Source organism: Citrus sinensis, chromosome 5, assembly GCF_022201045.2.
Source record: "Citrus sinensis cultivar Valencia sweet orange chromosome 5, DVS_A1.0, whole genome shotgun sequence".
In the NCBI taxonomy this organism is placed as follows: domain Eukaryota; kingdom Viridiplantae; phylum Streptophyta; class Magnoliopsida; order Sapindales; family Rutaceae; genus Citrus; species Citrus sinensis.
The window spans coordinates 22,550,395-22,571,337 of record NC_068560.1 but is presented as its reverse complement, the minus strand read 5'-3'; the positions used below and the strand labels follow the sequence as shown (position 1 = coordinate 22,571,337).

General features: G+C 29.3%; 2 protein-coding genes across 4 annotated transcripts in view; both read right to left on the bottom strand.

Annotated features, from left to right (window-relative positions):
• Positions 1-20,291, bottom strand: part of LOC107176215 (pectin acetylesterase 8-like) — a 38,163-nt gene extending 17,872 nt beyond the window's left edge. The window contains exon 1 of the mRNA XM_052440447.1: positions 20,271-20,291. The gene's annotated coding sequence lies outside the window, so the exon portion shown is untranslated. The remainder of the gene's footprint in view (positions 1-20,270) is intronic.
• Positions 17,255-20,811, bottom strand: LOC102628310 (pectin acetylesterase 8). Of its 3 annotated transcripts, none has more exons than XM_052440442.1 (13): positions 20,690-20,811; positions 19,793-19,920; positions 19,617-19,699; positions 19,296-19,425; positions 19,147-19,226; positions 18,975-19,061; positions 18,771-18,895; positions 18,617-18,677; positions 18,494-18,547; positions 18,333-18,410; positions 17,967-18,072; positions 17,722-17,867; positions 17,255-17,624 (listed from the first exon to the last, which is right to left on the bottom strand). In XM_052440442.1, the coding sequence occupies exons 1-13, from the start codon at positions 20,731-20,733 to the stop codon at positions 17,523-17,525; spliced, it is 1,224 nt and encodes a 407-aa protein (XP_052296402.1). In that variant the 5' UTR covers positions 20,734-20,811; the 3' UTR covers positions 17,255-17,522. The 3 variants fall into 3 exon arrangements, with proteins under 3 accessions (XP_052296402.1, XP_052296403.1, XP_052296404.1); XM_052440443.1 differs by lacking the exon at positions 20,690-20,811 and adding an exon at positions 20,271-20,412; XM_052440444.1 differs by lacking the exon at positions 20,690-20,811 and adding an exon at positions 20,019-20,204.
• Positions 20,812-20,943: the final 132 nt, after the last annotated feature.

The following is a 20,943-nucleotide window of genomic DNA, read 5'->3' as shown; positions in this document are numbered from 1 at the left end:
ATTTTCTAGAGTACAGCTTCTGTTTAATTTCTCTTTATGTTTTTCTTTCATTTTACTAACAAAGTCAAATAATAACTTGAAGAACGGGGGAAGATCTTTCCAAGTCATGCATTATTCGATGACCATCAAATCATTAATCAAGAAACCGACCAAATTAGTTTCACTCCAAGATTTCCAAAAGCTAGATAATTTTGTTATTTGAAAATAACATCATTAATTATAGAGAGGATCATAATGGCGTTATTGTCTCTCATGAAATTAATGTCTTTTTAAGAGTCAAACTTTTTACTTACACAAATCAGTGGACATCAACTTAACTTTCTTATTTTTGTTATTTTATGCTATTTATTTCAATCCCTGATTATTTGATAAGAAACGACTTCTAAAAATTAGAAAATTTTCTCATTTGATAATAACATCATAAATTGGAGTTGATCAAACCGCGTTATTTTGAAATTGATGCCTAATAGTGTCATACTTTTTTTTTTTTGGGTAAAACGAAGTCAACATTAACTCTTTTTTTAATTTTATAAATTAAAAAAAAAGATAATCTATGTCGTGGGCTTTGGGGAGTCTGCGTTCTTACCATGCCTTTGACTCAACTTGAATTTATTATTTTTTTGCACCACTAGTACATATCAAAATTCAATTGCACACCTAAATAAATTAAGGGAGCGCCTAAGTTGCGATCAATGTACCTTACGTTTTTTGTTTTATTCTTCTTGGTAGTTTTCATTTGAGTCCCTTGATGTTTCTTTATTTTCTATAATTGAGGGAGTATTTGTCTCCTTCCATCTCTTCTACATCTATTTTTTATCCTTTCTAGAGTTGTATTTATTTCTTTTAATAGCAACAAGTGGTTATCAAACTCATATAGATCTATAAATTCAGAATATATTTCTGGTCCTAAATTTATTAATCCTATTCTTTCTTGCTCTAATAAGTCTATTTTTTGATTTATTAAATTTATATATGTGCTTACTATATTTTCCCATCCTAGATGCATATGCTCTGTGCTGTTTATTAATTCCTGTATTGTGTTAACTGCTTGGTTCATAATGTTTCAGTTTTATACCAATATATTAAGAATTGTATAAATTTATCAATAAATTTCATTTTCTTTTCTATCAATATTTCTCCTCCCGTGGTATCTATATTTCTTTCTATAAGTTCTTCAGTTAATTCCATTTCTATATTTCTTATATTATTTTTATCAGTTTTTAAAGCTTTTATCAAATTCTTTATCTCCTCTTTATTATATACCTTTAATGTATACAGACTATTAACTATTGACTGTATTGGGTCCATAAATTTGTTTTTATGGCTCTGATACCATCTTGCACTGTGTGCTAAAAAAAAAACTAATATTAACAAATTAATAAAAAATAAAAATAAACCAAAAAGGTAAAGAATGAAAATATGACTAAACAAAAAATAATAGAATAACGAATTACAAAAATGTTTGTTCTATAAGGTATACATATCATAGCTATTACTGTTATTCCTTACATATAAGGCAGTAACTTGTTCTCCTTCTATAATTCTAGGTATATTATTAAGAAAACTAGGAAAATAAAAATCATAATAATTATTATTAGTTTCTAAAATATATGCAGGATTATTAGTCATATCATAAAATAATTCTATCTGTATAAAGTATATATTATTATTTATTATACTAAAATAGTATCTAATTTCCCTTTGGGTATCTATTTTTATAAAATATTCTAATTACAGGTACGTGGCTTGTTATCCCAAAGTGCAGAGGATACTAACGCCCAATAGGGATCGTCTATCCAATTTACGTTATGGGTTGCTTGCCGATATACCTTACAACCAGTTTATTTGTCTTATTTTACTAGATTCCTATATTTCAAGTTCTTCGTTATCTGAATTTTCAACGTAATTTATATATGATGGTCCAATTTCTCGACTTTCATGTTCTATATATGCCAAAGCTATGTTAATTCCTTGTTCTATTGTTAACATAATTATATTATGTTTTAAATTATCTGTTTCGATTTGGTTTATAATTTTTCTTTTTATTTCTTTTGGTAAATTAAGAGTATATACTGCTAGTAGATCTTCTGTTCTAACTAGCTCTGTTTTACTTAAAAGATATGAACTTTGTTTAAAAGATCCTAAGTTAAAGTCTATTATCATCATATAGTCATTATATGTTATTCTAGTGCTAGAGTTTATCATATATTCTTTAGAATTCCCAAGTAAAATATCGTTATTCATGTCTAAATTGACAGCTCTTCTTCCATAAATCTCCTCATCATCAATCATCAACAAACTTCCACCAACAGATAAGGTTTGAGAATTATTACCTAGAGTTGTTCTCATTTCTCTGCCTTCCGATCCTTTTCCAGTGACCTTCAGCCTGGTTGTCCTTATTCCCTCAACGGCCTCCTTGCCTCAACGGGATCAGCGGACTCGAGCGGCCTTACTGTATGGATTTTGATCGTTATGCTCGGAAATTTTGAACAAATTTAGGTTTCTCTTTCCTTTCTATGGTGTTGTTTTGTTTATGATTTCTGATGCCTTGATTTCTGGATTTTGAGCTGAAGAGTTGTTTAGTTCTTCATTTTTGAGAGAGTTTTTGGAAAAGATTGATTTCGTAATGGAAGCTCTGAGAGCCTTCTTTCTCCTTTCTTTTATTTTATAATGAAAAAAGATTACATTCTTGCCCTCTTATGTTTGGGACTTTTACAATATTGCCTTCGTTCTATTACATTATTGCCCTTCTATGATTGGGCTTCTTACATCATTGCTGACGTTACATATCACTTACTTTTTTCCTTATTTTGTCGGGCATCTTCTTTATGCTTTTGTCGGGCATCTTCTTTATGCTGTCTGCCACTTCTTATCAGGCATCTTCTTTATGCTGTCTGCCACTTCTTATCAGGCATCTTCTTTATGCTGTCTGCCACTTCCATGAGTTGAAAAGCTTGCTCCATAGTTTTACTGCTACTGGGAAAACGCATAGTGCTTATTTCATTGATGAAGTCTAATAGCAGATTTGACGGTGTATGGCTGTCTTCAGATGTTATGAGAATGTAGTTCTGGAATTTAATGATGGTTCTGAAGTTTCTTTTGTATAAATCCTTAGCTATGCTCCATATAGCCTTTATTCCTCTGGCTCTTCGTGTTCTGATCCACGGTTCGTTTATGTGTGGAACATTTGTATAATCTGTCCCAACTTCGACCTTGAAATTCTTAGTGAGATGACCTATAGAGATCATATAAAAGGCTTGATATTCTACGTTCTGATAGTATTCTGGGCTTATAGTGTAGAATTTTAGGTATATGGGTCTTTTTTGGGCGAACCTTGATACTTCTTTTATTAACAAGTCATCAAGACTGGCTATCTCCTGAAGATTTATATCTGGATAAACTAGATCTAAATACCCGTATTTCGCTATTTTTCCAACAAGGAGTGGGTCTGCTCCTTTTGTAGCAATCATTCTTGGATACATATTTTTTCCTGGTGCTTTGAAAATTGTATTCTTGTGGGAACAAGTGGAGTATACCCATGTAGAAAATTGTTTATATTCTTCTTCTTTTGAATTCAGGGGTTTCTCCTCTTCTTCTGTATAAGGATTGTTTATTTCTATGAACTTTTTTGGAAGTTCTGATTTTGGAGACTCGACTTCTATGGATATGACTTTATTAGGAATTGGGTCAGAGATTGGTTTATCTTCTCTGAAGGGTCCACTACTGCTTCCGATATTTATTGGGTTAATGTTTATTGGGCTCGTGTTTATAGAGAGAGCTTTTGTTAGGTCGTCTATGTATGACTCTAACAAATTTACTCCTTTTTCATGAGCCTCAGAAGCTTCTTTCAAATAGTTTATTGCATCAATTATATCAGATGCTTCTGTTTTGAGCCTTTGTACCTCAGCTTCTATTTTCCCGATGATTCTATTAACTTCGGGATTCATTCTCCAAATTCTATGTTCCTGCTTAAGAAATCTGCAAGAAAATTGTTAATTCCTTTTATATGGACAATTTTGAAATTATAATATGACAAATAAACTTGCCATCTATGCAATCTTCTATACTGAGGTTCATTTGGTAAAATTCTATTAATAAGGGAGTTTACCTGAGAATTATCAGTTTCTACAGTAAATTGTTTTTGGAGCAAAAATAATGAGAATTTTTTAATCCCTTTGTATATTGCAAGGAGTTCTTTTTCATGTACAGGATAATTAACCTGAGCTTGGTTAAACGTTCCACTGGTGTATCGACAAATTTCATTTATATCAGTTTTGAGTATTGCTCCCCAATATAGGTCAGACGCATCTGTTTGTATTACTAATCTATCTTTTTCATCTGGTAGTCTTAAAGTCGGAAGGTTTTTACATTCTTCTTTTAAATTTTTTACAGTTTCTGTATGTTCCTCATTCCATCCCCTAGTATTATTTTTTCTTAATAATTTTTGGAGTGTATTTCTCTTTTTTGATAGGTCTTTTATAAATCCTTCTGCATAATTCAAACATCCCAAGAATTTTTGTATTTGTTGTTTATTTTCTAATTTATCTGGAAACTCAATTATTTTTCTTCCTATATGGCTCTGGAGTTTGATTCCTTGTTTATCAAGTATCATTCCTAAAAATTCTATTTTCTTATGTTCTATTACTGCTTTTTTACTAGACAGTACTATCCCTTCTCTTATACATGTATTTGCAAATTCTTTCAAATGGTGTCTATGTTCTTCTATTGTCTCTGAAGCTATCAATATATCATCAACATAGACTATAATGTAATTGTAGTCTTTAAATATTTTATCCATCCTACTTTGGAAAATTTGTGGAGCATTTTTTAATCCAAAGGGCATTACTAACCATTCATAATGACCTTGTGGGGTACTAAAAGCTGTGTATGGGATACTATCATTTTCCATTTTTATTTGCCAAAATCCTGACTTACAATCAAATTTTGAATAATATGTTTTATTTTTTACAAGATTTATCAGTACTTCCTTATTTGGGAGAAAATATCCATCAAATTTTGTATATTTATTTAGTTCTTTGTAATTTATTACCATTCTTGCTTTTCCTCTAACCTGTTCTGCTCTTTTCCTGACCATAAAAGCTGGGCTATTATGCGGGCTATTACTGTTTCTAATAAGTTTTAAATTTAATAATTCTTTTATTTGAATTTTAAATTCTTCTCTATCTTCTTCTGTATACATCATAGGTTTAAGTCTTATAATCCTATTTTCTATTAATTCTATTTTTGCTCTAGGATGATCTGGTTTCCATAATGCTAAAGGATTTTCTTTATAAACTTGCTCAAGCTGTGATTTTATTGTTTCTAATTGTATATTATAACTTTGTCCTTTTTGGATTAAATAATGTTTTTCATAAATATACTTATCACCACGCTGGGCTGGCTGAACTCTGTAGGGTTTGAACTCGCGAGGGATGCGTAGAATATGATTACAAGGGGTTTTTAAAGTGATCATATAGGGTGTTTGTTGGTAATATTGGAACTGCTGTATGAAGTCATTTCCTAAAAGGATATCACAATCCATATTATTGTATTGGAATATTTGGTTAATACGTACTACTTTACTTCCTAGTAAGATTTCAAAGTTTAAAATAGATTGATTGACATGTTGTTTATCTCCTGTAATACCAATAATTTTTAATTTTCCATTTGATTCCCATTTATTAGATAAAAAGGATTTCATAATGGTTATTTCACTACCAGTGTCTAACAAAGCACAAGTATCTATATCTTTTTCGGTTATGTTTATTTGTATATATACAGACATAGGGTATTTTACATAAGCTTGTTTTAACATGTGTAACAGATTATTGTTTGGCCTTGGATTAAGAAAGTTATCTTATTAGGTTCAATTTTGTAATACTCTAAATCATTTAAAAAACTATTTCCCAGTACTATATGTTTTTCTGGGTCTGTAGTCATGAATGAGTCTATATAACAGGCTACTATTATTCTAAGTCCTTCTATTATTATGGGGACTTTAACCTCTTGTTTACAAATATGTTTATTCCCATTGAAGTCAGTATACTCATATGGAATTTCCTTTTCTTTTACTAAGAGTCCTTTATTTTTTGTGTGATTCATGTAATTATGGCTTGTGCCAGTGTCTAATAATATAGGTACTTTTGCTGTGTAATCTATTCCGTTAAAGTATTGTCCAAGTATTTTTATCACATTATTTGTTGGTACTGATTTAATTATTTGCTTATCAGTGTTTAATCTTCTAGAAGAACTTCCTCTTATTAAGGTTCTTCCAGCAAAGCTTATAGGAATAATGGAGTTTTCATTACTATTATTTAAAAATTGTTTTTTATCATCGATATTTAATTCATAAGTTATAGGGATTTTATAATCTTGGATTACAGGTTCTATAAATGTTGCAATATCTTCACAATCTTTATTTATCTCGATGTAAGGTTTGTTACCATATATTTCTCCGTAGTTTGAATTACAGAAACTGTATAAAGCTGAGTAATGTATTGTCATTATTCTATTACCTTCTTTCATTAAATCTTTCTTTAATAGCTTAAAGTGTAAGCTTAATGTTTCGTCTATGTTTTTATCTCTAATATGTACACAATATCTAGGGTGACAAGTAAATAATAATTTAGTATAACATAAATTTCCTTCTATTGTTCCAAGATGTCCTATATTAGGATCTATAAATCTTTGATCATGCAATGATAAAACTATTGGGCTATCTATTCCTTCTTTAAAAAGAGATTTTATTAAGATTTGTATTTCAGCAAGATATACATATTGAATTTTTTCTTTAGTTGATTCACTTTTTATTTTTCTCAGTGCTAAATCTATGGATCTTTTATTTATTAAACTAAATCTAATGTTTCCTTCGGCTTGTGTAATTGTCACAGCTTTTTCTTGTTCATAATATTCATGTAATATTATTCGTTTTCTTTTAAACATATCTCTAAATCTATGGATTATTCCATACTCTGGTTTTTCCATATTTAATTTTAAAAGTTTATTATATTTTTCTTTGTTAAAAGTAGCAACAAGGCTGTATCCACTTTTGTTTTCTTCTTTTTCTATTTCTTCTATATCTTCTATTTTTTCATTATCTAATAACTCTTCTTTATTCTGATTCATTTTCAGATTCTTCTGCCATATAAACTTCCTCTCCTATATAATCAGATAAATTATTTATTTCTTCTAAGTCACTTTCTATATTTTCAAAATCTTCTTTTAAGAGTTTAACTTTTTTCTTTCTTGTACAATCTGTACTTATATGCCCTATTTCTCCACAATTCCAACATTTACATTTGGACTTATCTAATATTTTTCTCTGGTTTTTATATTTTCTTTTATAATATTTTCTTCCTGATTTTTTATATTTTTTCTTAAAATTATTATATTTTTTATATCTCTTTTCTTTATTATAAGATTTTCTTCGTTTTTTATGGGGTACATAACATCCCCATTGGGTAGGCATATCTGTCTTTTCACAACATATTTTTGTTATATTTTTACTCTTTTTTATTAAACTTCTTTGGATACAAATTTCACTTAATCTGTTATTTAAAAATCTAATCCTAGATCCTAATGTATCCGGGATTCTACTATCGCTTTTATTAGTATGTTTTTCATATTCATTTATAAAATATCCATTCCATGGATAAGGTAATTTAGAATAATATAAATTTTTATAAATGTTCTGGTCTTCATGACTCATGAATTGTGTATAATAATATTTACTAAATTCACATGTATATTCTTTTACAAAACACATATTACAGATTGTCAGGTTTATTAATTTCATTCTAGCATTTAATTTATCATTTTTTGCTTCATTTTCTGTATTTTGTAACCAATCTTCTCCTAAGAATTCACTAGCAATATATTCGATTATTCTTTCTATTCCTAATCCCTTATCTTTTCCTAATGCTATTTTGGTTGAATCTCTTATTAATTTTTGTGTATCTTCACTTAATCCTTTCCACCAATTAAATACATTTCCTGTAAAACTTGCTATTAGAATATCTGTTAATATATTTATTTTTTCTTCTTCAGTGTCTACATTCCAATCATCTTTAGATCCATTGAATATAAAAAATAACTTCATTTGCATTCCCCATTCTACTAAAGCTTTTCGGGGGTCTATTTTGCAATCTAAGTCTAAAAATGTACCTGCATTGCTTATTGGCATCAAATGGTCATTATTAGGTTGGTAATCTTTTTTCCAAGGGGTATTTTTAATGGGTGGATAGTATTCATAAAAAGGCCTATTTTTCTTTTTATTTGTTTCATATCTGTGGCTGGGTTCTCCAATATCAGGTTTCAATTCTGGACCTCCAGCGAAATTCATCTTTATTTGATATTCTTTTTCAAATTCTTCTAAATCACTAAGGTTAATATCACTAAATTTTTCTGTTAATTCTTCTAATGTATTTTCCATTATTCTGTGTCACTAGGTGTACTTTCTTTTATCTCTAATTTTTCTTTTCCCTTCTCTTCTCTTTTTAATTCTGCTTTTAACTTTTCTGATTCCTCTAATATTTTTGGATACTGGGTTTTTATAAACCAGTCATCATAGCTTCCTGGTTGAGGTTTTGTCATATGTTTTTCAATGCTCGTCCCTATTATTCCTGATTTTATTATTTCAAGTTTCTCAACTTTTTTATTTTTCTTTTGACTTATCTGAATTGTTGATAATTCTATTTTTATTTTTCCTATTTCCTGTTTTATTTCTCTCATTTCCTCTTTAAGATTTAAAAGTATTTCTTTTAATTCAATTAATGTAGTTTCCATAAAATGTAGGGGTACTAACAGCTATTTTTACCTTTGAGTGTATGTTACATCCAATCGTAACATAGGGTTAGCCATAAATTAATTATCGTTATTCCACCACCAATATTTTGAAAAGTCATTAAACCAACCTTGCCATTAGTTTTTCCTTTAAGTTTACCTATTGACTATCTTTACCATCTTAAAATATACACTTATTCGTTTGATTATGTGATAAAATTATGAAAATGTCCATTTTAGCTTAAAATAACTGGAATACTCAATAAACTTAACTTAAATTAGTAGAACGAAATTATCAAGTATACATTCTATCTTACTTTTTGAAGAATTTAACATATATAATACTATACTATTAATTAGTTCAAATATTTTATACATTTATTAATTGTAAAATGAAGACTCATTTATTGACCATAATGACCTAAGGAGTAATTTACCTTGGTGCTTGGAAAATATAACTTGTTAACTCATTTCCCTACGTATAAATAAAGTCGCACAAATATAGCTAAAGGATAATGACGTATAAATAGAGATTGAAGTTGTTGCTCCTTCTAATTAAATAAAGTCACAATTTCACTAACTTGGAAGAATTGACATAGGTGGACTAGTCCCCTCTACATATATAAAGCCTTCTTAAAAGATAATTTTATTACTTGTTTGCTTTTAAGTTAATTTATATTTCAAAACAAAAAAAGGTTTAAGCCACTTATATTATGGTGAGAGTTTTTTAAAGAAAAACTCCCTTGTTTGAATAATAATGAAAAAGTCATAATTTAGAAATAAAATAAATAGGTGTTGATTATATCCTGATTTTCATTGATTATGTGATCGAAAGTGACAATTTCATTTATTTTTTTTCAATATTAATTTTTCAAATTATTTTAATTTCAAGGATTTAGAATATTTGACCATAGATCACGCACATGTTAATGTTTCAGTCATTAATTTTTATATTCTAGATTTAATGGTATTTTTCTTGATTAAGAGAACGACTCTCTCCTTTCCTCTTATAAAAATTGTCATATTCTCATGAATCGAGGTAACTACGTCTGCGTCAATCTATATATTTATATAAAGCTGGGACTTGAGGAGGTGATGTGGCATCACTATTTCTCATCTTTGTATATTCTCTATTATCTAATAAATAGAGAAATTTTCTTTTAGATTTGACTTTTCATCTTCTCATAGTTTATTTGATTGTTATTACACAATAACAATTATGTAAAGATTTTAATTTTAATGAGGCATATTCTTTGTAATGAACATCCAAGGGGAGTGTTATGAATTTATTAAAATAAATGTAGATGTTCATAACATATATCTCTTAGTCTCCCCACTATCTCCCATTAGCAACATTTAGCTTCCCTATAACTTCCACTATCTCACAAGGAATTATGATCCATAATTTTTCATTAATTTCATGGAGTGATTATGTAACTATAAAAGGAGAGCTCATCTTTTTGTTTTGTACACACATAATTGGAATGAATAAAATCACTCTATAATATATTCTCTCATTTTATTCTTTATCTTGCGTTGCTTCTTTATTTGTATTGCTAGCTAATAGCTTTTTTTTTATAAGACTGCCTCATCTTAAAAAAAATCAATTCATATTTTTTATCAGTTTCATTAAGTGTAAAGTAAGAAAAAAAGATAATACTAATTTTTTTTTTCAAAGCTGCGTGAAGCGCGGTTATATTTTCTAGTATATATATAAAGTTGGGACTATAAGAGGTGATGTGGCATCACCATTTCTCATCATCTCATATTCTCTATTATCTAATAAATTGGTTGAAATTAAAAAATAATTACATTACAAAATATTAAAATAGAAAATAATTATTAGATTATAAATGATTACATGTCTTTTCCTCTTTCTATTTAAATTCAACAATATGTAACCATTAATAATAATTAATTATAAGTCTTGAAACATTCATTTATTTTGTTATGCAAATAATTAAATTTTAGTGGCTTAAAATACATCAATTAATTAATATAGGAAGGAATGTTCCTTCATCTTCCCTCAACAATGCCATTAGAGCCTAATTTTAATGTCATAATCTCCTATTTAATTATTCAATCTTTTGTTTAGTGCCTTTTGACTTCTTCAAACTCCATAAACATTAAATATTTAAGATTTGTGGAATCATTATTTCTCATCTTTTTATATTCTCTATTATCTAATATATTGGTTGAGATTAAAAAATAATTACATTACAAAATATTAAAATCTATAATCTATATATATATATATATATATAAAGTTGGGACTAGAGGAGGTGATGTGGCATCACTATTTCTCATCTTCTTGTATTCTCTATTATCTAATAAATTGGTTGATATTAAAAAAATAATTACATTACAAAATATTAAAAATAAAAAATAATTATTAGATTATAAAAGATTACATGTCTCTTTCTCTTTCTATTTAAATTCAATAATATGTAACCATTAATAATAATTAATTATAAGTCTTCAAACATTAATTTATTTTATTATACCAACTATTAAACTTTAGTGGCTCAAATATATCAATTAATTAATATAGGAAGGAATGTTCCTTCATCTTCCCTCAACAATGCCATTAGGGTCTAATTTTAATGCTATAATCTCATATTTAATTATGCAACCTTTTGTTTAGTACCTTTTGGCTTCTTCAAACTCTATAAATATTAAGTAGTTAAGATTTGTGGCATTATTGTTTCTCATCTTTTTATATTCTCTATTATCTATTATATTGGTTGAGATTAAAAAATAATTACATTACAAAATGTTAAAAATAGAAAATAATTAGTAGATTATAAAAGATTACATGTCTCTTTTTCTTTTTATTTAAATTTAACAATATGTAACCATTAATAATAAATTAATTATAGTTTTGAAACATTCATTTATTTTATTAAACCAACAACTAAACTTTAGTGGTTTAAAATACATCAACTAATTAATATAGGAAGGAAGGTTCCTTCATCTTCCCTCACCAATGCTACTAAGACCTAATTTTAATGCCATAATCTCATATTTAATTATGCAACCTTTTATTTAGTGTCTTTTGGCTTCTTCAAACTCTATAAATATTAAGTATTTAAGATTTGTTATGTTTGGATTTTTTTTATTATTTAACCAACATCCTCTTTAGAAATGTTCTTGTGTTTTTATTTTTTAACTTATTTAAATTTTTTGTATTGTGTGCTTCATGGAGTATTCTTTTCTTCATGAGTTAAACAATGATAAAGATAGTTGGATGATAAGTGTTAAACTTTGTAAGATGTGGGAATCTGTTAATACAAAAAAGAATGGAGAGTTGATTAGTGTGAACATAATTTTTATTGATGAAAAGGTTATGTACACTTAACTATACACATTAATATATATTTTTAAAGTTAACAACAAAATAATTAACTTTCATGAATAACATTAATTTTATAAGGCTGCGTCATCTTTAAAAAAAATTAATTCATATTTTTTTATCAATTTCATCAAGTGTAAAGTAATAAAAAAAAGATAATACTAAATTCTTTTTTTAAAGCCGTACGAAGTGCGGTTCTATTTACTAGTTGTCATTAATATGATAAAACCATTACGATCAACTTACTAGCAACTCTAGCAATAATAAATAATTCACCGCAAAATTCAAGCCCAACAATTGAATTTCACTCACAAATGTAAAGGAGACACGAATAGCTTACATTGGTTTTTTGTCCAATAACAAAGCAGTCAGTCTGAAGTTTATTGAGTTTGACAAAATGAACAAATTCAGTCAAGTCAATCGCGTCGGCCTTGATACCTTTCTTGTTCTGCACTGCACAAACCATAACGAAGCTTCAAAATTTCACTGCTTATGAACAGAAAAACATATATATAAAAGGGTATTTAAAATATATATTAAAAAAAAAAAAGAAAGCACGAAGCTGACATAGTGGATAACAAACGAGAGGGACCAGTGGGGTCCTGGTTGATAAGCAAAGCCGCCTTCAAGGGCTCAACTACAAGCAAAATTTACAAACAAAAATCAATGGCTGCTTACTCTATAGCTCTTGCATTGGCATGATCAGCAGCCTTTTATTATATAAATTATAAATCTAATATATCTAACGTGGTAATAACTAAAATAATGAAAAGCCTGAGGGGGTTCTTGGAGGGTACATTACCGGAAGAGCCAACACTGGTAGAAGCCCATTTTTCCCAAGTTTTGTGTACAAAACTCCAATCCATTAACACTGCAACCGCAACCGAAGGGCGAAGGTTGTGTTTTTGAGATTGAGAGAGAAGCAGGAATTTGTCCACGCCATACCCCGAAAGTAGGGTATTTACCTAAATACACCATCATAATTCAAATGTTCTCATATATGCTTTTTTTCAATGTGCAATTACAAAATTAGCCCAATTCAAAATCTAATATTTCAACGCCCAAGATACTTCTGCTGCTGGTTCTAACACCACAAATCCGCTACTTTCATTGGAAATTCACCAAACTATAGGCCGGAAATTCACCGAATTAAAGGTTATTTACCACATTTACACTTAATTTTTACTTCATAAAGAGAATTTAGGATTCATAATTGTTGGGTTTATATGCATTAGGGTTTAAAAAAAAATTGCTCACGTGATTTTGGTCATTGTTGTAGTTAGCCGAGTTATTTGTTTCACTTGCATGCTTGCTGATAATGTTTCTTCCTGATTCATGTAATGAAGCCTTTTGAACTTGTGGATTTGAAATTGAAGAGAGTGATTTCAAGGGAGCTTACTCTCCTTGTAATGGTTATCGGAGTTCCTAATTAAATATTCAAAGGGAATTGGATAGAGCAAATATTATCCTTGTGACTACTCGGTTATGGCTACACTGATTTATCTATTAGATATGCGTTTAATTTTATTTGTTGTTTGTAGCTGGACTTCATCCGTGGGAATTATATATTAATTTTCTTCAGCTCCGTATGCATTCATTTTGTCGCAATTTGGGTTTTCTCTATTATTTGCTATAGAATCTTCAATTTACAATTCTAGTTATTTCTTACCCATATTGAATGGATTTCAAATAATATGTTAATGATTAAATGTCCATTTGGCTTTTTAATGGTCCATCACTATATTTTTTATAATAAACAAAATTTTCATTCTCTCTATTCATTGACAAGCCATATTAAAGTAAATTCTTTTCCATACTATCATTCACTTAAAATTATGTACAGAGATTTGAATCCAAGGAGCTATAGAAGTCCAAACATATTTAGCTTTTATTTAGTTTTATGTTGTAAGCATTATGTTTTATCATGAAATGATTTAAATCCAAGGAAATATAGAAGTCAAAACATATTTGATGCTTGTTGTAGTCGTGTAATGAATGCTTTACTCGACTATAATCATGTAATGAATACTTTACTCGGCTATAGTCATGTAATGAATGTTTTACTCGACAATAGTCGTGTAATGAATGCTTTACTCGACTGGTGTGTCATGTAATTTTTTTTATTGGTTTAGAATATATTATTATGCAACGTTTCAGTCGTTTTATATTATAATTAAAATATTTTATGTTTATAAATGGAACTGAAAATTAAGGAATCTGAATACTTCAAAGCAAAGACTTCTAATCGATTATCACTAGATGTAGTGGAAGACATAATTAAAGATCATCCTAGTGAGTACATAATATCCCGCAATAAAATCAAGGGATGCAATTGAGTACATCATATATATATATTTCAATAAGAATGGTGACTTTATTATTGATGTATATGAATTTTATTAGTAGTGATTGTGAAGTATTTTTGTTGTAGTACTTGGAGGTCCTAACCCATGGCCTTGACAGCAAAAAATATTGTCAATAGGATAATGTTAAACAATTTTGAAAAGCATTGGTTGTCAAATTATTTGGACACATGTCGTTAAAACCAACTACATAGTGTCATACCCTTAAAAACTCTGTTGTGATTTTGGTATTTTTTTGATTAGTTATCATGAGATGTAATAGTTGCAATGGAGATGTTGTTGACATTTGATATCATTAAAGATGATTTTACATCAGTATTCACTTTTTTTTTTTGGTTAAGTATATTATTGAGAAAGAAGATAGTTTTGTATAATGTTTGTTATATATCAGGGTGTTCATATATATTGAAGGAATGAGCGGCTAAAATACATTAATACAGTCAAGTATTTTTATAGGTACACAACTATAATTAGGTATTTTCATATACACAAGATTACAGTCAGGTATTTCCAACTGGTAATGTTAAATTATTTTTTGTTAAGTGTAATATTCAAAGACAACAAGATAGTTTTGTACAATTTATGTGATATAATAGGATGATCACATAATTCAAGGAATATTTAATTTAAATACACGATAATAGTCGGTATTTAACTAAATACCCCATTTTTAGGGCATCTTTAATTATGTGTTTTATATTTTATATGTGTTTCATATTTTCTTTAAGGATATTTTAGATAATGTAATGTATAAAAAAATATATGTAAATAATTTTCAACCATAAGATATATTTAATTAAATATCCCATTTTTTGGGCATCTTTAATTAAAAACCCCGAGAGAAGAGTATTCATTGTCAATGTAAGTATGCAATGGTGAAATTGTGGGGTGGGCCAAGGATGGACCGTCTTCAAATTTGGACCGTCTACAAATCAGGTCACTCCATTTTTAAACCCAATAAGATATGTATCTTGACGGCACATTATAATTTTTTTTTTTTATGGCTCATGTCAAGAGCTGGAGTTTCTTGGTATTTTCTTTTTAATTATTGAAAGGTTTTTTATTATAAAAATTAATTTTTTAATTATTATAAAAAATTAATTTATTGAATGACACATCATTTAAGATGAAATTTAAGATATGGATAGATGTCTATCACATTATTTTTTTTTGGGGGGGATATTTGGGAGTATGAACTCAAATGTTGGGGTGTAATATAATTGATCTATGTTCTTAAAGACATGAAGAGTGAACTTTTAGTGTTATTTTGATTTGAACTTCAAATTGATGAATTTTTTTGTTCAAAAAATATTATTTGTTTCTTTCCCCAAAAAAAATACTATTTTTTTAATGAAAAATTATCATTACACCACATTTATTTTACTATTTATTTATGGAAATTTATTATTACACCACATTTATTTTACCTTATGTTCATTTAACCGCTGCAAAATTTTAACATGTTCTTTGCACCACCTTTCTTTTTAAATTTGTATAAATTAGTCATTTTTGCACTAACACCGTTGAATAATTTAAACGAAATGACAATCCAGAAATTAGATAAAATGGTCTTTTAATTTATTTAGGGGTAAAATTGTTATTTCGTTTAAATTATTCAACGGTGTTAGTGTAAAAGTGGCTAATTGATATAAATTTAAAAAGAAAGATGGTGCAAAGAACATGTTAAAATTTTGTGTGCTTAAATGAACAAAAGGTAAAAGGACGGTGGGGCAATGACAATTTTCCTTATTTTATTGATTGCATAAAATACTTCTGGAATTATAAAAAATTTTAGAGTAGTTAATTTTAAAAAAATAAATAATTAGTGTATTTTTTTTAAGGAAAAAAAGTTGCCAAGATCCAAGAGCATTTTATTTTTATAATATTAGCTTTAATTAAACTTGGTATTTATGCAATAAAAAATAACTATGCATACACATAATAGTCCATTACTATGAAAGGTTAAAAGGAAAAAGGAGGGTCTTAAGACATTACTAAATTGGGAGATTATCAATTTCCTCTCTACTGTAATAAATATATACTATTTATCCTCTACTGTTTTTATAATAGCCAATAAACTGCCTTACAGTATAAGTTTACAATATTGTCCTTATTTTCAAATACATTTTTATTTATGTTTATTATAGATAAAATAAATCACATGAATGAAAAAAATTAACTATTAAAAATAAGAAATATATGTTTTGATGTGAAAAAAACTAATAATAAAATATTTCCTTGTACTTTTTTATTTTATAATCAGTTTCTTATAGAAAAATATATAACAAAAATTATTATAAAATGATAAAAAACTAATTATAAGAAAACTTGATGATAAATAAAAAATTATTATAAAATAAATAATAAAATATTTTTCTTGAAGTTTTTACATTTAATTTTAAAATATTTTAAAATATTTATTATAAGAAAACTTTTACAAAATCAAAAGGTACAAGCAAAAAAAATATTATTTTTGTTCATATCAAAATATATATTTCTTGTTTTTAATAGTTAATTTTTTTCATTTTAATTTCTATTTATGCAATTTATTTAATCTATAATAAATATAAATATAAATGTATTTGAAAATAATGACAATATTGTGAACTTATGCTATCAAGGTTATTGGATATTATAAAAACAATAGGAGGATAAATGGTATATATTAATTACAGAAGGGGAGAAATTGACATTCTCCCTTACTAAATTAAACAAAATGATTTCTAAATAATTGATCTTCTACTGCAAACAATCCAACAACAAGTAATGAATATTTATTTCACTGAAGTTCTAACAATAAATTACATAAGAAAATGATAGAAGACACCCAGCACATGGTGCAGTGGTTTGCCTTTGTTTAATTATTTCTTTGACTTGATCAATCAATCATATACTCTTTATCCATTTTATTCTCACTCAGTCAAGCTCATTGATGACTACTCAATGATCTTGACTCTTAAATTTTGTTCTGCTTTGACACAAGATCTGTAATTTTATGTGTGTGTACATTACATTAATAGGTCCATTCAAAAGCAACTCTCTGGCAATGGGTTGCAGGGGTAAGGGCAATCAATCTTTTGGAATGGACTCCTGTCGTAATACCAGTCTCCCACCGCCTTTGCAATAGGCTGCGTAGAACATATTTTGAATCATTAAAAAGGGGAATCGGTAGTACTTCAAGATGTTAAAGGAAACAAGTGAAAATGATGAAATCATAACTCGTACCGTTTTATCCAGCACCGGAGAGTCCGCACTAAACCAAGTTTCCTGATAATCGGTTCGGCAGTGAGTATAACAAGAGTCTACAAACATTCCTCTGGATGAAGAGTTGCCAAGTCCGGCCAATGCATTCAGGAATTGCACCCTGAAACCTGAAAGGTATACAAAGAGACTTGACACTTTCAATGATCAACAATAAAATGAAAAAACGTCTTTAGGGAAAGGAGTAATCCGGGGCTTTGGGGAATTACCTTGCATAGTTTGCAGCTGAGTAGATGAGCAGGTTTTTATATCCACCTTACAGCTGCTCCAAGCTCCTTTTGGATCAGCATCTTCCGGCACCAAAATGTTCGATATCTGTGTATGTCATTTTCCGCTCGTAACAATATTACCAGTTTGAAATTGCACATAATTTATTGAAACTATTCAATGGCTTCGGATATAACATATTAAAAATGTGTCAAATCTTCCGCCAGTCTCTTTTTGCATGTACAAGAAGGCCCAAGAATCAAGCTTCGCTTGAGATGTCACTAAGTACAAAAAATTACCTTCTTGCACTAAGCTTATGTATCACATTTTCTGACATTTAATCTTAGATATTCAAGAACTGTGCTAACCTGCCACGAATCGTATGCTGAGTTAATGATAAATAGTGGTGTCTTGATTTGCCCTGCCACGTTTTCTGGGAAGAAACACTGTCATTTTAAAAGGAATCTGTCAGTCCATAAACGAATGGATGAAGACTAGAACGTAGAAACATTAAAATGGTGGAACTCACCAATCCTGGACTTAATCTCGAAGTGCAGGATGCTGGCAAATGCTTAGCCGATCCCTACACAAGATGTAACAACATTATTTTGTGTCGGTAAGCGTGAAAGAGGATGAGAGACAGAGTGTGTACATGTAATGCGACCACTTGTTTATAAAACTCCTCAATGTGACTTTCTCCAGAAACATCCTTCCTATTGAAAAATACACTGGGTAATTAGATTTCGGAAAAGAAAAACAACTGAAGCAACTGCTACATCACGTTTGGTGAAAGAACAGGAGCTTACGCATTCACAAAATAACCAGCATCTGCAAAGCATTTTACTCTAGTATCAACGGGAAAGAGAGCTCGGAAGTTATCGCAATGCAAAATCGAAGTCAAACCCCCAGCGGAACAACCAGTAAGTATAGCCTGTCATAAGTGCTAATGAGTTATCAAACATACTAATCTAATGAACATATTTTTAAAAACAAAAACAGAATGATCTTACATTTTGAGCATTTTTCATTCCTTTAGCCAATAGATCCTCCATGACAGCTTCAAAAACCCTTGCTCCTCTGAAGTGAAGGTTTGTTTCCTGATCAAATCACCGACTAACTAAACATCACACGAGAGAACCCAAAAACATGTATATAAGAAAATTGTGGCGAAAGTTAACTTACTGGATTGACAGCCTCTACATCTCCAGTAAACGATGCCCCATCGCAGTATCTAACCCTGACTCTATTCCAATCGTAGAAGTCTAGAAATGGAAAGGGGAATTTATTGATTTGCATCAATCAAATCAACAAGTGACACAAAAAGGTCATACCTGGGTTAAATTTCTGCTCATTACTTAGTATCCCAGTAAAATTAGCTTCCTTGACCATATGCTTAGATGAACCATATGAGGAATCCCTTCGCTTAGAACAATCTTCGACATTGTTGCACCATGCTCCTCCCTAAGAAACCAAAGCCAAAGGCAAATTGAATCACAAAAAGGTAGATGATACATACATAGCATGAATGGTAAATGTAAACATCACCAGAATTCTTATGACTATAATATGTAAGATTGATTACTCTTCATCCATATCATTTAATGTTGCAGCGAATATAAGAAATGTTTTTAGATAGAGAAGGAGGACGTTACATCAATGTGCACCAACCAATTGTTGATCCCGGCTCCAAACCCCTTATCAAAATGGTAAGCAGGTGGGCTGCCATCCAAACAGACTGCAAAACATATTAAACAGCTAACAAATTGTAGTACGCAATAACGAAAAATCACAAAATGAAGCATCAATATAAATATGTACTAATCCCCACCAGCTCCTTTCGCTACAGCATTTTCAACATAGGTGATTGATACATTAAAGCCTGCTTGAGCTTTTAGTACTATGAGTGCACATACTAAAAGATTGAACCATTGGCCCATCGTTGTTCTAGCAATGATTCTGCAGATATTCAGGGGAAAAAGAAAAATTAAGTATTTAGAAAATTTTCCCAAAAAAAAAAAAAAAGAAAGAAACAGAAAACAGAAAGCAGAACATGCCATATAATGGTTTGAATAACAAAATGACAAGCTGGCGCGTAGTTTATTCATATACAGGCTTCATCAACAAGAAAATGAGAAACTAATTGCCATCTTTTTTAACAGCTTGCAGCAGCTTACAAGTAAAATGATTTTACTTGCTTCAATGGAAGTTCCAAAAAGAACAAGAAACAAGAAAAATGAACAACCCCATGTCAAAAAATATATCAAAAGAAACAACAACGGCGGAATAACTAACTCACTGGTTATTACCTGAAATAGGGAAAAGAATAGAGAGGGGGAAAAAAAACTTGAAATGGGACTAGTTTAAAGACAATGCAAAAGAAGCGCAGGTTGGTGCATTCGAATAAATAGCAATGGAGAATGCTTTCCACTGTACCATCGCGGAAGATGGTGCTAGTGGAGTCGAAGTAGCAGCAAATGGAAAATGCTTTAAAGTTTCAACTGTCCCATCGTGGAAGATGAGGTCAGTGCATTTGAAGCAATAGCAATGGAAAAAAATGACACAGCCATAAACACTCTTTGTATCACAATGTCTAATCATAGCATTACTCTTTGTTCAAATTAAATGGATACAATTATGTTAGAGGAGAAACATCTTAGATAACACCGCTTGCAAAAATATACACATACTATTTTAAAAAGTTACATAATTAATTATTATTACTAACATTTTGATATTAAAGATTTTGTTTAAGTGCACGCAATTGCACATCTTATAGTGCACGACTGTGCATGTCAAGATTTGCGAGAGAGAGATGTGGAGCTGAGTTTTGAGATAGAGAAGTGTATTGTGGATCCCATAACTCTCTCTCCTAGATATTAGCATGCGTAAAGTTGCATATTATAAGGTGCACGACTGCGTGTACCAGATCGTTCCTCTTACTAGTAATTGATAGATGATTCGTAAAGGCATGGCAAGTAT

Bases quoted from the DNA above. Each gene is read 5' to 3' on its own strand.
- LOC102628310 (XM_052440442.1), bottom strand. From the start codon at position 20,733: ATGTGCAATTGCGTGCACTTAAACAAAATCTTTAATATCAAAAT. The intron at 18,411-18,493 runs GTGAGTTCCACC...TTAAAATGACAG, and splicing joins CGAGATTAAGTCCAGGATTG to TGTTTCTTCCCAGAAAACGT. The intron at 17,625-17,721 runs GTACGAGTTATG...TGTTCTACGCAG, and splicing joins CTCCGGTGCTGGATAAAACG to CCTATTGCAAAGGCGGTGGG.